General features: G+C 44.1%; 1 protein-coding gene across 3 annotated transcripts in view; it reads left to right on the top strand.

The window, feature by feature from the left end:
- The window catches only part of dclk1a (doublecortin-like kinase 1a), a 221,143-nt gene that overhangs the window by 143,447 nt on the left and 60,577 nt on the right, over window positions 1-17,119 (top strand). For 2 of the 3 annotated variants that reach the window (XR_006080692.1, XM_042311413.1), the window contains exon 6: window positions 8,469-8,566. Coding sequence is in view for 2 of the 3 variants with exons in the window: in XM_042311413.1 (XP_042167347.1) it covers window positions 8,469-8,566 (98 nt within the window). In the remaining variant the exon portion in view is untranslated. Of the gene's footprint in view, window positions 1-8,468; window positions 8,567-8,667; window positions 9,320-17,119 lie in introns of those variants that run through there. The other variant, XM_042311414.1, reaches the window with a different exon arrangement.

Here is a 17,119-nt window from a genome sequence, read left to right as displayed (position 1 = left end):
CTTGTTTTCTCTGTCATGACCCAGGAAACCAGGGCGGCAGAAAGAAACCAAGTGCAGAGTCCATAGAGATCCTATTAATGTGTATTCTAATTCCTAATTCTATTGCAGTGTCAAACAACGAGGTGCTGGTGCAACCTAACATAGTTGTTGATGAGGCTCAGTGTACACTGTAGCTAGGAGACCACTGTGACTGACAAGTGAATCCACCTGTAATCTCTCTTGGACAGATTGTTATGGACATGAAACGGCGAGACAGGAAATGACACATTTTCTCAAAATATTTTTAATATGAGAGAGCAGTCTTAGTTAGATCCTGGTTTCTCACTTAGGTCTGTGTTGTGATGAGTTCATTTTGAGTTTGGCTTCAATTTACTACGCTACTACTGCTAATACTACTACTGCTGCTACTACTATTACTGCTGCTACTACTGCTGCTGTATTTACTACTACCACTACTGCTGCTACTACTACTGCTACTACGACTTCTGCTACTACTACTACTGATACTACTACTACTGCTGCCACTACTACTAGTACTGCTACTATTAGTACTGCTGCTTCTACTACTGATACTACTACTAGTACTGCTGTTTCTACTACTGATACCACTACTACTACTACTACTATTACTGCTGCTTCTACTACTGATACTACTACTACTAGTACTGCTGCTTCTACTACTACTACTACTACTACTAGTACTGCTGCTTCTACTACTGATACTACTACTAGTACTGCTGCTTCTACTACTAGTACTGCTGCTTCTACTACTGATACTACTAGTGCTACTGAACAAGTTCTAATTTGCAACTGCGACCTGGTCAAGATAAAGCAAAGCAGTTCGACACACACAACAACACAGAGTTACACATGGAATAAACAAACATACAATCAATAATACAGTAGAAAAGTCTATATACAGCATGTGCAAAAGTGTGTGTGCAAATGAGGTAGGATAAAATAGGTAAGGCAATAAATTGGTCATCGTGGCAATGCAATTACAATAAAGCAATTAAACACTGGAATGGTAGGATGTGGTAGGATGTGCAGAAGATGAATGTGCAGGTAGAGATACTGGGGTGCAAAGGAGCAAGATAAATAAATAAATAGAGTATGGGGATGAGGTAGATTGGATGGGCTATTTACAGATGAGCTATGTACAGGTGCAGTGATCTGTGAGCTGCTGTGACAGCTGGTGCTTAAAGTTAGTGAGGGAGGAAAGAGTCTCCAGCGTCAGAGATTTTTGCAGTTCGTTCCAGTCATTGGAAGCAGAGAACTGGCGGTCAAAGGAAGAATTGGCTTTGGGGATGACCAGTGAGATATACCTGCTGGAGTGCGTGCTACGGGTGGGTGCTGCTATGGTGACCAGTGAGCTGAGATAAGGCGGGGCTTTACCTAGCAGAGACTTGTAGATGACCTGGAGCAAGTGGGTTTGGCGACGAGTATTTAGCGAGGGCCAGCCAACGAGAGCATACAGATCGCAGTGGTGGGTAGTATATGGGGCTTTGGTGACAAAATGGATGGCACTGTGATAGACTGCATCCAATTTGTTGAGTAGGAGGCTATTTTGTAAATTACATCGCCGAAGTCGAGGATCGGTAGGATGGTCAGTTTTACGAGGGTATGTTTGGCAGCATGAGTGAAGGAAGCTTTGTTGCGAAATATTAAGGTGATTCTAGATGTAATCTTGGTTTGGAGATGTTTAATGTGAATCAGGAAGGAGAGTTTACAGTCTAACCAGACACCTAGTTATTTGTAGTTGTCCACATATTCTAAGTCAGAACCGTCCAGAGTAGTGATGCTGGACGGGCGAGCAGGTGCGGGCAGCGATCTGTTGAAGAGCATGCATTTAGTTTTACTAGCATTTAAGAGCAGTTGGAGGCCACAGAAGGAGAGTTGTATGGCATTGAAGCTCATCTGGAGGTTAGTTAACACAGTGTCCAAAGAAGGGCCAGAGGTATACAGAATGGTGTCGTCTGCTTAGAGGTGGATCAAAGAATCACCAGCAGCAAGAGCGACATCATTTATGAAAACAGAGAAAAGAGTTGGCCCGAGAATTGAACCCTGTGGCACATCCATAGAGACTGCCAGAGGTCCGGACAACAGGCCCTCCGATTTAACATACTGAACTCTATTGGAGAAGTAGTTGGTGAACCAGGCGAGGCAGTCTTTTGAGAAACCAAGGCTGTTGAGTCTGCCAATAAGAATGTTGTGATTGACAGAGTCGAAAGCCTTAGCCAGGTCAATGAATACGGCTGCACAGTAATGTCTCTTATCGATGGTGGTTATGATATCGTTTAGGGCCTTGAGCGTCGATAAGGTGCACCCATGACCAGCTCTGAAACCAGATTGCATAGTGGAAAAGGTACGGTGAGATTCAAAATGGTCGGTAATCTGTTTGTTAACTTGGCTTTCAAAGACCTTGGGAAGGCAGGGTAGAATAGATATAGGTCTGTAGCAGTTTGGGTCTAGAGTGTCTCCCCCTTCGAAGAGTGGGATGACCGCAGAAGCTTTCCAATTTATGCGAACAGGATAGTAAATAGGGGTTGCGACAATTTCGACAGATAATTTTAGAAAGAGAGGGTCCAGATTGTCTAGCTCGGCTGATTTGTAGGGGTCCAGATTTTGCAGCTCTTTCAGAACGTCAGCTATCTGGATTTGGGTGAAGGAGAAGTCGGGGAGGTTTGGGCGAGTTGCTGTGGGAGACGCAGGGCTGTTGACCGGGGTAGGAGTAGCTAGGTGGAAAGCATGGCCAGCCATAGAATAAACCTTTTTGAAATTCTCAATTATTGTGGATTTATCGGTGGTAACAGTGTTTCCTTGCCTCAGTGCAGTGGGCAGCTGGGAGGAGGTGATCTTATTCTCCATGGAGTTTACAGTGAACTTTTATGGTTTGTGCTTCAGGATGCACATTTCTGTTTGAAAAAGCTGGCCTTAGCTTTCCTAACTGCCTGTGTATATTTGTTCCTAACTTCCCTGAAATGTTGCATATCACGGGGGCTGTTCGATGCTAATGCAGAACGCCATAGGATATTTTTGTGCTGTTCAAGGGCAGTCAGGTCTGGAGAGAACCAAGGGCTATATCTGTTCCTGGTTCAATTTTTTTTGAATTGGGCATGCTTATTTAAGATGGAGAGGAAGGCATTTTTAAAGAATAACCAGGCATCCTCTACTGACGGGATGAGGTCAATATCCTTCCAGGATACCCAGGCCAGGTCGATTAGAAAGGCCTGCTCGCTGAAGTGTTTCAGGGAGCGTTTGACAGTGATGAGGGGTGGTTATTTGATCGCAGACCCATTACGGATGCAGGCAATGAGGCAGTGATCGCTGAGACCCTGGTTGAAGACAGCAGAGGTGTATTTGGAGGGCAAGTTGGTTAGGATGATATCTATGAGGGTGCCCGTATTTATGGATTTGGGGTTGTACTTGGTGGGTTCATTGATAATTTGTGTGAGATTGAGGGCATCAAGTTTAGATTGTAGGACGGCCGGGGTGTCACAGTTAAGGGCACGGTGATGATAGTTTGTAGATTGATTACCTTTACGGTCCATTGGGGTACTTAACACTGTGTTATAGTCTCCTACCATAATGATTTGATCATTTGTTGCCTGTAAGTTCAATACATTGGTATAAATATTTTCGAAGGAGTGTGGATCATTCTGATTTAGACCATACAGCTTAATGAGCCAAATGTCTTTTTCTTCCACTTTCATATTCAAAAAGATCCACCTTCCTTGCGAATCATTCTTGACTATTTTCACATTCAGATCTCAATTTCTGTTAATTAACAGATTTGAGAAAATTGAGGCAAGATATTATGTGTGTAGTAAATTGGAGTAGGTTGATGTATATGATATTGGATGTGATTTAGTGAGAGTGTTGGATAAGAGTAAGACTATAATTGGCCAGGTTAATAATAACTATTTGCATGGTTGAGTGTCTCTGTGTGTAACATGTCGTGTGTATAGCCTTAATATTCATGATGATAATTATAATCCATTTCGTATCACCGTCATAGTTGCATCATGATTACCTTTAACATCATTGAAAAACCAGTCGGTGGAAAGCCACCTTGTTTACAGTCTCTAAGAAGTTGCGAGACGGATTGCATGAGCTCTCTGATCGCCCCCTCCAGATTATAGGATGCTTCCTCAGGAATCCCAGAAAATATTAGAAACTCCGTTCCATTTATTCCATTCCTGCCATTCCAATAAGCCCGTCCTCCTATAGCTCCTCCCACCAGCCTCCATTGGGGACAGGGTTGTATTCACTAAATAAAACCGAGGCAAACGGGCTGAAATTTGTGTCAACTTCCAATAAGAAACGCCTGCTTTCTTTTACGTTGCCAAAACGTTGTTTTTTCTCCAAAGCTTTTTCTATCACGTGAACCAATGTCTGGTAAACGTGTTCAGATCTTCTGCTTTGAAGGTGGTGGCAGCAGGTTGAAAAGAGCTGTGGCTGTCTCTGATACTGATACTGTTACAGCGCCAGTTATATCACGCCACCGTTGTGAACTTCCTATTCGTTGACACCAGGCAAGTAGGTGTGAGGTGGTCTAGTAAAACAAGTTGTATTGACACAAGATGGGTTTATTTTTGGACTGAATGAAGGATCAGTTTTGTGGGTTTCTATTCCTCCTCCTCCCTTTCTCTTCCACCTCCTCCTTTTGTCCACCACCTCTTCTCCTCCTCTTCTCCTCCTCCTCTTGTCCACCACCTCTTCTCCTCCTCTTCTCCTCCTCTTGTCCACCACCTCTCCTCCTCCTCTTGTCCACCACCTCTTCTCCTCCTCTCCTCCTCCTCTTGTCCACCACCTCTTCTCCTCCTCTTCTCCTCCTCCTCTTGTCCACCACCTCTTCTCCTCCTCCTCTTGTCCACCACCTCTTCTCCTCCTCTTCTCCTCCTCCTCTTGTCCACCACCTCTTCTCCTCCTCCTCTTGTCCACCACCTCTTCTCCTCCTCCTCTTGTCCACCACCTCTTCTCCTCCTCTTCTCCTCCTCCTCTTGTCCACCACCTCTTCTCCTCCTCTTCTCCTCCTCCTCTTGTCCACCACCTCTTCTCCTCCTCCTCTTGTCCACCACCTCTTCTCCTCCTCTTCTCCTCCTCCTCTTGTCCACCACCTCTTCTCCTCCTCTTCTCCTCCTCCTCTTGTCCACCACCTCTTCTCCTCCTCCTCTTGTCCACCACCTCTTCTCCTCCTCTTCTCCTCCTCCTCTTGTCCACCACCTCTTCTCCTCCTCCTCTTGTCCACCACCTCTTCTCCTCCTCCTCTTGTCCACCACCTCTTCTCCTCCTCCTCTTGTCCACCACCTCTTCTCCTCCTCTTCTCCTCCTCCTCTTGTCCACCACCTCTTCTCCTCCTCTTCTCCTCCTCCTCTTGTCCACCACCTCTTCTCCTCCTCTTCTCCTCCTCTTGTCCACCACCTCTTCTCCTCCTCTTGTCCACCACCTCTTCTCCTCCTCTTCTCATCCTCCTCTTGTCCACCACCTCTTCTCCTCCTCTTCTCCTCCTCTTCTTGTCCACCAACTCTTCTCCTCTTCCTCTTGTCTACCACCTCTTCTCCTCCTCCTCTTGTCCACCACCTCTTCTCCTCCTCTTCTCCTCATCCTCTTGTCTACCACCTCTTCTCCTCCTCCTCTTGTCCACCACCTCTTCTCCTCCTACTCTTGCCCACCACCTCTTCTCCTCCTCTTCTCCTCCTCCTCTTGTCCACCACCTCTTCTCCTCCTCCTCTTGTCCACCACCTCTTCTCCTCCTCCCCTTGTCCACCACCTCTTCTCCTCCTCCTCTTGTCCACCACCTCTTCTCCTCCTCCTCTTCTCATTTCTGTGGATATGAAGGGAGAGGGAGTAAGTTGTTCAGAGAGAGACACATCTCATCTCTGTGGATATGAAGGGAGAGGGAGTCAGTTGTTCAGAGAGAGACACATCTCATATCTGTGGATATGAAGGGAGAGGGAGTCAGTTGTTCAGAGAGAGACACATCTCATTTCTGTGTATATGAAGGGAGAGGGAGTAAGTTGTTCAGAGAGAGACACATCTCATATCTGTGGATATGAAGGGAGAGGGAGTCAGTTGTTCAGAGACAGACACATCTCATTTCTGTGGATATGAAGGGAGAGGGAGTCAGTTGTTCAGAGACAAACACATCTCATTTCTGTGGATATGAAGGGAGAGGGAGTAAGTTGTTCAGAGAGAGACACATCTCATTTCTGTGGATATGAAGGGAGAGGGAGTCAGTTGTTCAGAGAGAGACACATCTCATTTCTGTGGATATGAAGGGAGAGGGAGTAAGTTGTTCAGAGACAAACACAAATAGGGGAGAAAATACTGCTGCTTTTTTAAACTTTATTAATTCACCCACTAACTTGATTTCTGTCTCTCTCCTCTCTTCTTTCTCTCTATTTGTTCCTGCTACCCACTTCTCTCACTCCATCCTCTCTCTTTTACACCCTTCTCTTGTTCAACTACTTTGCATTTCTCTCTCTCTCTTTGTCTCTCTCTTTGTCTCTCTGTCTTTGTCTCTCTGTCTTTGTCTCTCTCTTTGTCTCTCTCTTTGTCTCTCTCTTTGTCTCTCTGTCTTTCAGTCTCTCTCTTTGTCTCTCTCTTTGTCTCTCTCTTTGTCTCTTTCAGTCTCTCTCTTTGTCTCTCCCTTTGTCTCTCTCTTTGTCTCTCTGTCTTTGTCTCTCTCTTTGTCTCTCCCTTTGTCTCTCTCTTTGTCTCTCTGTCTTTCTGTCTCTCTTTGTCTCTTTGTCTTTCTGTCTCTCTTTGTCTTTCTGTCTCCCTTTGTCTTTCTGTCTCTCTTTGTCTCTTTGTCTTTCTGTCTCTCTTTGTCTCTTTGTCTTTCTGTCTCTCTTTGTCTCTTTGTCTCTTTGTCTCTCTTTGTCTTTCTGTCTCTCTTTGTCTCTTTGTCTTTCTGTCTCTCTTTGTCTCTTTGTCTTTCTGTCTCTCTTTGTCTTTCTGTCTGTCTTTGTCTCTCTGTCTTTCTGTCTCTCTTTGTCTCTCTGTCTTTCTGTCTCTCTTTGTCTCTCTGTCTTTGTCTCTCTGTCTTTGTGTCTCTCTTTGTCTCTCTCTTTGTCTCTCTTTGTCTTTCTGTCTCTCTTTGTCTCTCTGTCTTTGTCTCTCTCTTTGTCTCTCTCTTTGTCTCTCTGTCTTTGTCTCTCTCTTTGTCTCTCTCTCTTTGTCTCTCTCTTTGTCTCTCTGTCTTTGTCTCTCTGTCTTTGTCTCTCTCTTTGTCTCTCTCTTTGTCTCTCTCTTTGTCTCTTTCAGTCTCTCTCTTTGTCTCTCCCTTTGTCTCTCTCTTTGTCTCTCTGTCTTTGTCTCTCTGTCTTTCTCTCTCTCTTTGTCTCTCTCTTTGTCTCTCTGTCTTTGTCTCTGTCTTTGTCTCTCTCTTTGTCTCTGTCTTTGTCTCTCTCTCTTCGTCTCTGTCTTTGTCTCTGTCTTTGTCTCTCTCTTTGTCTCTCTGTCTTTGTCTCTCTCTTTGTCTCTCTCTTTGTCTCTCTCTTTGTCTCTCTGTCTTTGTCTCTCTGTCTTTGTCTCTCTCTTTGTCTCTCTCTTTGTCTCTCTGTCTTTGTCTCTGTCTTTGTCTCTCTCTTTGTCTCTGTCTTTGTCTCTCTCTCTTCGTCTCTGTCTTTGTCTCTGTCTTTGTCTCTCTCTTTGTCTCTCTGTCTTTGTCTCTCTGTCTTTGTCTCTCTCTTTGTCTCTGTCTTTGTCTCTCTCTTTGTCTCTGTCTTTGTCTCTCGCTTTGTCTCTGTCATTGTCTCTCGCTTTGTCTCTGTCTTTGTCTCTGTCTTTGTCTCTCTTTTTGTCTCTCTCTTTGTCTCTGTCTTTGTCTCTCTCTTTGTCTCTCTGTCTTTGTCTCTCTCTTTGTCTCTGTCTTTGTCTCTCTCTTTGTCTCTGTCTTTGTCTCTCGCTTTGTCTCTGTCATTGTCTCTCGCTTTGTCTCTGTCTTTGTCTCTGTCTTTGTCTCTCTTTTTGTCTCTCTCTTTGTCTCTGTCTTTGTCTCTCTCTTTGTCTCTCTGTCTTTGTCTCTCTCTTTGTCTCTGTCTTTGTCTCTCGCTTTGTCTCTGTCTTTGTCTCTCTCGTTGTCTCTCTCTTTGTCTCTGTCTTTGTCTCTGTCTTTGTCTCTCTCTTTGTCTCTCTCTTTGTCTCTCTCTTTGTCTCTCTGTCTTTGTCTCTCTCTTTGTCTCTGTCTTTGTCTCTCGCTTTGTCTCTGTCTTTGTCTCTCTCTTTGTCTCTGTCTTTGTCTCTCTCGTTGTCTCTCTCTTTGTCTCTCTCGTTGTCTCTCTCTTTCTCTCAATTCAATTCAATTTGCTTTATTGGCATGACGTAACAATGTACATATTGCCAAAGCTTATTTAGGATATTTACAATATAAAAATGAGAATCAAAATTGTCAACGGGACAACAGTAACAACAATAACCAAGTGTCAAAATAACCAAGTGTCAAGATCTCTCTCTCTCTCTAGTGAACGGGAATCCGACCAGTCAGCTGTCCACTCCTGGCTCGGGGAAATCTCCAAGCCCCTCCCCTTCCGGCCCTGCTTCAGACCTCAGACCACGCAGGGTAAGACAACACACACAGACAGACAGACATACAGACAGAAAGAGAGACAGACAACCCCCCCCTCCCCCGTTCTCTATAACACACTTCTTCTATGTTCTCAGGAAAACAACAAGGCCCAGTCTACAGCCTAGAGTCACTAGAGAACGGAGAAACTACAAATCCCACAATCCTTAGAGTTACAGAAGGGTCCGACCTTTTGACCTGTCACGCTGCTGCTTCAGGAATTCTGGAAATTCCCTGGTTCACTTTACAATTCCGATGATATTAGTTCCTTGCTGATATTTCCTTGACTGTTTCTCCCCGTTTTGATGGTTTGTCAGTAGTCTCTTGACGTTGTGGAGATCTCGATGACGGAGAGGTTTCTGCCTTCGGTAGTGGGACACTCCTTACGTAGTGCAGTACTCTCAGTCATTTATCTCCTTTAGACACTTCCCGTATAGCCAGATAGTGACCGAAAGGTAGTGCACTATTTAGGGAATAGGGTGCCATGTGACATCTAGCCACGGATACTGTGCTAGAATGTACTGTAATGGGAGCATGCAACTCAAGTGGAAGAATGATTGCGTACACAATTCGCAACCTTTTCCCTACATAGGGCACTGTGTCCGGGTGCTATTTTGGATACGGCCAATGTGTTTCTCTAAGAAATGAGGGAAGACCTGCTGTTGAAAGGCTGTGATGCTGCGCGTTGGTAATTCAGCCACAGACACTAATGAGGTTTTAATGCTGTCCTCAATCCCAGGCCTTCCTCTTTCACTGAATGTGTGTTGTGTGTTGTGTGTGTGTGTGTGTGTGTGTGTGTGTGTGTGTGTGTGTGTGTGTGTGTCTCAGTGTGTTTGACGTGCAGGGTTTGATTGATATGGTCAGGCATGAGTAATCGATCGTGGAATCTGGCCCTCAAGCCTACTAAACAATTAGTCGATTAGGATGACCCACTCTCCTCTACCCTCATCCTCTTTCCTCCTTTCCTCTCCAGAGAAACACACACACATATGCTGTAGCATGAATGTAGAGCCCTAAACACTGTCTCACAGCCCCTCTCACCTTTACTGAATCTAGAGCCCTAAACGCTGTCTCACCTTTACTGAATGTAGAGCCCTAAACGCTGTCTCACCTTTACTGAATGTAGAGCCCTAAACGCTGTCTCACCTTTACTGAATCTAGAGCCCAAAACGCTGTCTCACAGCCCCTCTCACCTTTACTGAATGTAGAGCCCAAAACACTGTCTCACAGCCCACACACATCTTTACTGAACAGAGCCCAAACTGTCACACACACACACACACACACACACACACACACACACACACACACACACACACACACACACACACACACACACACACACAACACACACACACACACACACACACACACACACACACACACACACACACACACACACACACACACACACACACACACACACACACACACACGCTGTGGTCTGTCAATGATCAGCCAACCAAGGAATGACTGAGGATCCTATTGGATTGTCAGTTAGAACTCCATTGTACTTTTGTTCAATGAGTAAAGAAGATGAATCCCCATTAGTCAGCCAGTTATTTTCCAGCCTCCCATTGGTCAGCAAGTATTTCCAGATCAGTGCAGGTGAAGGAGAGATGAACGAAAGGAGACAAGGAGAGGAAACCACTCTAGACTATTGAGATGCGCTCCACTGACTAATTTAATTCTAATTTTCACTGCTGACTAAATACTTGAAATTGGAAGAAACATTTCAGTTTTTCACCTTCATATTCATCTCTAGCACCACATCAACATGTGGACATTGTGCATTGTTTAGCTACCAGTACTCATCAGACAAGCACTAGTGAGAGAACGTCGCTACAACTATCTCTCTGGGTGTTCTGAGTTGGCCTCATAATATCACTTATTCAAATGTTCAGGCTTAGTGAATCAGGAGAGTTGGAGTGTATTTCTGGGCTGCAGATTATTATTCAGCTTCCTTTGTGTTGCTGTGACACCCTGTAAGCCTTGGGAGCATAGCTGTGCTGAGAAATGGAGGGTCACAGATTATTATAGCCCACCTCTCTCTCTCTCTCTCTCTCTCTCTCTCTCTCTTTCTCTCTCCTCCCCTGTCTCTCTCCCTCCCCTCCCTCCATGCCCCCTCCCTCTCTCCCGCTCTCTCTCTCTCTCTCTCTCTCTCTCTCTCTCTCTCTCTCTCTCTCTCCCCTCCCCTCCATGCCCCCTCTCTCCTCCCCTCCCCTGCTCTCTCTCCCCTCTCCCCTCCCCTCCCCTCCATGCCCCCTCTCTCCTCCCCTCCCTGCTCTCTCTCCCCTGCTCTCTCTCCCTCCCCTGCTCTCTTCTCTTCCCCTCCCCTCTCTCTCTCCTTCCCCTGCTCTCTCTCCCCTCCTCCCTCTCTCTCTTTCCCCTCCTTCTCCCTGCTCTCTCTCCCCTCCCTCTCTCTCTCCCTCTCCCCTCCCCCTCCTCTTGCCCCCCTCTCTCCTCCCCTCCCCTGTCTCTCCCCTCTCCCCTCCCCTCTCCCCTCCCCTGCTCTCTCCCCTCCTCCCCCTCTCCCCTCCCTCCCCCCCCCCCCTCCATGCCCCCCTCTCTCCCCTCCCCCCCTCCTCCCCTCCCCCTCCCTCCTCCCCTCTCTCCTCCCCCTCCCCTGCCCCCTCTCTCCTCCCCTCCCCTCTCTCCTCCCCTCCCTCTCTCTCCAATATGGTATTAATCTTCACAGAGTCAGTATATGATATTCCATCAGTAGCTCTGTGTCTCTAGCTGAGCTCTAGCAGACCGTCTGACCGTCCACTCATATTGAGGTTGTTTATTAGGTTAGCTACATTATATAGAGTTCAGTGCGTTCCTGGGTACAGACAAGAACGTGTATTTTTAGCAGGTCTCTCTCTCTCTCTCTCTCTCTCTCTCTCTCTCTAACTACATTATATAGAGTTCAGTGTGTTCCTGGGTACAGACAAGAATGTGTATTTTTAGTAGGTATCTCTGTGTCTCTAAATGCTGAGAGAACAGTACCCTCCCACACATGCACTGACTCTATAGCCCCTAACAGTAGTTTACTGCCATGTCCACTGGTAAGCCATATGACCTGCTCACATCATGCAGGTTCACTTTCAGACTAATGGTTTTCCCTTCCAGCCACTCAGTGATGGATTATACTGTGTAGCCTCGTCTAGATGGTCTGGTAGTTTATTATGGAGCCTTGGAGCTACTTGGTTATGTGGGTTACATGTAGAATACAGCAGTATGGTTCAGTACAATATAGCAGTATGGTTCAGTAGAATACAGCAGTATGGTTCAGTACAGTACAGCGGTATGGTTCAGTACAGCGGTATGGTTCAGTACAATACAGCAGTATGGTTCAGTAGAATACAGCAGTATGGTTCAGTACAATACAGCAGTATGGTTCAGTAGAATACAGCAGTATGGTTCAGTAGAATACAGCAGTATGGTTCAGTAGAATACAGCAGTATGGTTCAGTACAGTACAGCGGTATGGTTCAGTAGAATACAGCAGTCTGGTTCAGTAGAATACAGCAGTATGGTTCAGTAGAATACAGCAGTATGGTTCAGTAGAATACAGCAGTATGGTTCAGTAGAATACAGCAGTATGGTTCAATAGAATACAGCAGTATGGTTCAGTAGAATACAGCAGTATGGTTCAGTAGAATACAGCAGTATGGTTCAGTTCTGTCCAGCAGTATGGTTCAGTAGAATACAGCAGTATGGTTCAGTAGAATACAGTGGTATGGTTCAGTACAGTGGTATGGTTCAGTAGAGTACAGTGGTATGGTTCAGTACAATACAGCAGTATGGTTCAGTAGAATACAGCAGTATGGTTCAGTTCTGTACAGCAGTATGGTTCAGTAGAATACAGTGGTATGGTTCAGTACCGTGGTATGGTTCAGTAGAATACAGCAGTATGGTTCAGTACAGTACAGTGGTATGGTTCAGTAGAATACAGCAGTATGGTTCAGTACATTACAGTTCGGTTCAGTACAATACAGCAGTATAATTCAGTACAATAGTTGTCTCCCTCTTTCCTCTCTCCCTCTCCCCTATCAATCTCTCCCACTCCTCTCTCCCCTTTCCATCTCTCCCTCTCCATCTCTCTATCTCTCCTTCTCCCTCTGCTTCTCTCCCCTCTCTATCTCCCTGTCCTCTCTCCAGCTCTCCCTCTCCTCTCTCCATCTTTCCATCTCCTCTCTCCCCTATCCATGCCACCCCTCCTTTCTCCTCTCTCCCCTCTCCATCTCTCCCTCTCGACTCTCCTCTCCCATCTCTCCCTCTCCCCTCAGCATCTCTCCCTCTCCCTCTCTCCTCTCTCCCATCTCCATCTCTCCCTCTCCCTCTCTCCTCTCTCGCATTTCCATCTCTCCCTCTCCTCTGCATCTCTCCCTCTCTCGTCTCCATCTCTCCCTCCTTCTCTCCCCTCTCCACTTCTCCATCTCTCTCACTTCTTTTTCATCCCTCTTTTTCTCTCTCTTTACCGTCAATCTCTCCCACTATCTTTCTCTTTCTCCCCATGTCTCCCCTCCCTCTCTTTCTCTCCTACACCTTTTCACCTATCTTTCTCTCTGGCTCACAGGAAATTGTTGGTTTTGTCTGTGTCACACACACTGTATCATATTCTTGCGGTTGCTGGTTAATCCAGTGTGATTTGTTTTTAATCCTCTCAGAGCTGAACGTTGCTCTCTAAACTACAAGACTGGTTTCTCTATAAACTACAAGACTGGTTTCTCTATAAACTACAAAACTGGTTTCTCTATAAACTACAAGACTGGTTTCTCTCTAAACTACAAGACTGGTTTCTCTCTAAACTACAAGACTGGTTTCTCTATAAACTACAAGACTGGTTTCTCTCTAAACTACAAGACTGGTTTCTCTATAAACTACAAGACTGGTTTCTCTATAAACTACAAGACTGGTTTCTCTATAAACTACAAGACTGGTTTCTCTCTAAACTACAAGACTGGTTTCTCTATAAACTACAAGACTGGTTTCTCTATAAACTACAAGACTGGTTTCTCTATAAACTACAAGACTGGTTTCTCTCTAAACTACAAGACTGGTTTCTCTATAAACTACAAGACTGGTTTCTCTATAAACTACAAGACTGGTTTCTCTATAAACTACAAGACTGGTTTCTCTATAAACTACAAGACTGGTTTCTCTATAAACTACAAGACTGGTTTCTCTATAAACTACAAGACTGGTTTCTCTATAAACTACAAGACTGGTTTCTCTATAAACTACAAGACTGGTTTCTCTATAAACTACAAGACTGGTTTCTCTATAAACTACAAGACTGGTTTCTCTATAAACTACAAGACTGGTTTCTCTATAAACTACAAGACTGGTTTCTCTATAAACTACAAGACTGGTTTCTCAATAAACTACAAGACTGGTTTCTCTCTAAACTACAAGACTGGTTTCTCTATAAACTACAAGACTCGTTTCTCTATAAATTACAAGACTGGTTTCTCTATAAACTACAAGACTGGTTTCTCTTTAAACTATAAGACTGGTTTCTCTATAAACTACAAGACTGGTTTCTCTTTCAACTACAAGACTGGTTTCTCTTTCAACTACAAGACTGGTTTCTCTTTCAACTACAAGACTGGTTTCTCTTTCAACTACAAGACTGGTTTCTCTTTCAACTACAAGACTGGTTTCTTCTGTTCTCTTCTACTCAGAACTGCTTTCCTTCTGGACTCTTGAGAGGGAAAATACACTTTAGTTAACATGTGTGAGTTGGAATGCCATTGTATCGCAGTATCTCACTCTCTCGTCTTCCTCTCTCTCATCCTCCTCTCTCTCTCTCTCTCCCTCTGTCCATTCTTCAGTCTCTCCTCAGTCATGTGTCAGTGTATCATCACCTAGAACACCATCCATTGAGTTGCATCCTCCTCTCATTCTGTTTGGTTATTTACATCTGTACAGGTGCCTAACCAGGTGTCTAACCAGGTGCATAACCAGGTGCGTAACCAGGTGTCTAACCAGCTGTCTAACCAGGTGTCTAACCAGGTGCAAAACTAGGTGTCTAACCAGGTGCGTAACCAGGTGTCTAACCATGTACCTAACCAGGTGTCTAACCAGGTGTCTAACCAGGTGCGTAACCAGGTGTCTAACCTGGTCCGTAACCAGGTGTCTAACCAGGTGCGTAACCAGGTGCGTAACCAGATGTCTAACCATGTACCTAACCAGGTGTCTAACCAGGTGTCTAACCAGGTGCGTAACCAGGTGTCTAACCAGGTGCGTAACCAGGTGTGTAACCAGGTGCGTAACCAGGTGTCTAACCAGGTGTCTAACCAGGTGCGTAACCAGGTGTGTAACCAGGTGCGTAACCAGATAAATGTGGAGCTGAAATCCACCTACACATTTGTGTGTTCTTGTTGTTCTTGCATCTGTGACTTTCTGTACATGTCTTCATCCACAATGTATCACAATACATGATGTTGTTTGTCTTTTATTGTAATGATGAAGCAATAAGAGAAACAGCAAACCAGAGACAATCGCACTTTCCAATCTCTCTCCCTCCAATCTCTCTCCCTCCAATCTCTCTCTAACCCCTCCTCTCTCTCTCTCAGGTTTCAATTTTCTCAGGTCTAACTCAATTTCACCAGGTGTTCCTCTCTCAGGTTTCAATTTTCTCTCAGGTCTCAACCAGGTTTTCTCTCTCTCAGATTTCAATTTTCTCTCTCTCAATTTCAATGTTTCTCTTTCAATTTCAATTTTCTCTCTCTCAATTTCACTTTTCTCTCTTTCAATTTCAATTTTCTCTCTCTCAATTTCAATGTTCTTCTTTCAATTTCAATTTTCTCTCTCTCAATTTCAATTTTCTCTCTTTCAATTTCAATTTTTCTCTCTCAATTTCAATTTTCTCTCTCTCAATTTCAATTTTCTCTCTTTCAATTTCAATTTTCTCTCTCTCAATTTCAATTTTCTCTCTCTCAATTTCAATTTTCTCTCTCTCAATTTCAATTTTCTCTCTTTCAATTTCAATGTTCTCTCTCTCAATTTCAATTTTCTCTCTCTCAATTTCAATTTTCTCTCTCTCAATTTCAATCTTTTCTCTCTCTCAATTTCAATGTTCTCTCTTTCAATTTCAATTTTCTCTCTCTCAATTTCAATTTTCTCTCTTTTCAATTTCAATTTTTCTCTCTCAATTTCAATGTTCTTCTTTCAAGAGAGAATTTTCTCTCTCTCAAAAGTTTGGACAATTTTCTCATTCTTTTATTTTTCAATTTCTCATTCTCAATTTCACATTAAAACTATTAAATTTCATATTTTAGTAACTCTTTCAAATTAAAATAAATGTTTCTTCTCTCAATTTCCTTTGACTCTCTTTCAATTTCATTTTTCTCTCAACCAGCTTCAATTTTCTCTCTTTTTCTTTTTTGAATTTGACAGAGAGAAAATTGAAATTGAAATTGAGAGAAATGACAAGATGATAAAGACCAGTCAAAAGAAAAACACCTTGAATTCAAGGTTTTTCTTTATGGTCTTTTCATCTTGTCATTTCCTTTTCAGCCAACTCTCTCTCTCTTTCTCTTTTCTTTCCCTCTTGTCTCTTTCATCTAATGTCTTGGTTTGCTGCGATCTCTGTTGTCCATGTATTTTTATTTTCTTTGTCGATTTTTTTTCTCTCTCTCTGATGTCATTTAATTTTCATGTGATTTTATTTCCTGACCATTATCATTGATCATTATCATTGTTTGTTATCATCGTCCATGTTGTGTCCCTGTCAATACGGCTCTATGTTTGTTCTAGAAGGTGTTATTTAATCCCCCGTCCTGGGGACCCAAAGAGGTTTCTTCCCTAGCGTACTAACACACCTGATCCAACTAATCAACTAATCACCGTTAGTTAATCAGGTGTGTAAGTGCTAGGGCAAAAAAAAAAAAAAAACTTTTGGGTTACCAGGACCAGGATTTTTGAAACGATGGTTTATAGTTTGGGAGGGGTGTAAACATTGTACATACAGTATAGTTGTCTCTCCATATTCATTCCCTAACAGTATTTTTTCATGCATTCTTAGATCACAGGTATTATGATGATGAGTGTCGTTTGTATTAAATACATCAACCTACATCAACAGTTTGATTTGTCTCAGTCTTTCCCAGAATTTCGAATCAAGTAGAATTACTTTCCCAGCATGTGTGTGAGTGTGTGAGTGTGTGTGTGTGTGTCTGTGTGTGTGTGTGTGTGTATGTGTGTGTGTGTGTGTGTGTGTGTGTGTGTGTGTGTGTGTGTGTGTGTGTGTGTGTGTGTGTGTGAGTGTGTGAGTGTGTGTGTGTGTGTGTGTGTGTGTGTGTGTGTGTGTGTGTGTGTGTGTGTGTGTGTGTGTGTGTGTGTGTGTGTGTGTGTGTGTGTGTGTGTGTGTGTGTGTGTGTGTGTGTGTGTGTGAGAGAGTGAGTGTGAGTGTGTGTGTCTCCTAGGAGTTCCTGGCTGAGTGTTTCAGTGAGATAGTGGTGAAACCGAAAAGTCATTTTGTTGTTCCTCTCATCATCTCTCCTAAAGCAGGATCTTCCTTTCCTCTTTCTGCAAATAAGTCTCCACACACACACACACA

This window comes from Oncorhynchus tshawytscha, linkage group LG33 (assembly GCF_018296145.1).
Source record: "Oncorhynchus tshawytscha isolate Ot180627B linkage group LG33, Otsh_v2.0, whole genome shotgun sequence".
In the NCBI taxonomy this organism is placed as follows: domain Eukaryota; kingdom Metazoa; phylum Chordata; class Actinopteri; order Salmoniformes; family Salmonidae; genus Oncorhynchus; species Oncorhynchus tshawytscha.
Note: the sequence above shows the minus strand (reverse complement) of the source record. Positions and strands in the feature narration are given on the sequence as shown.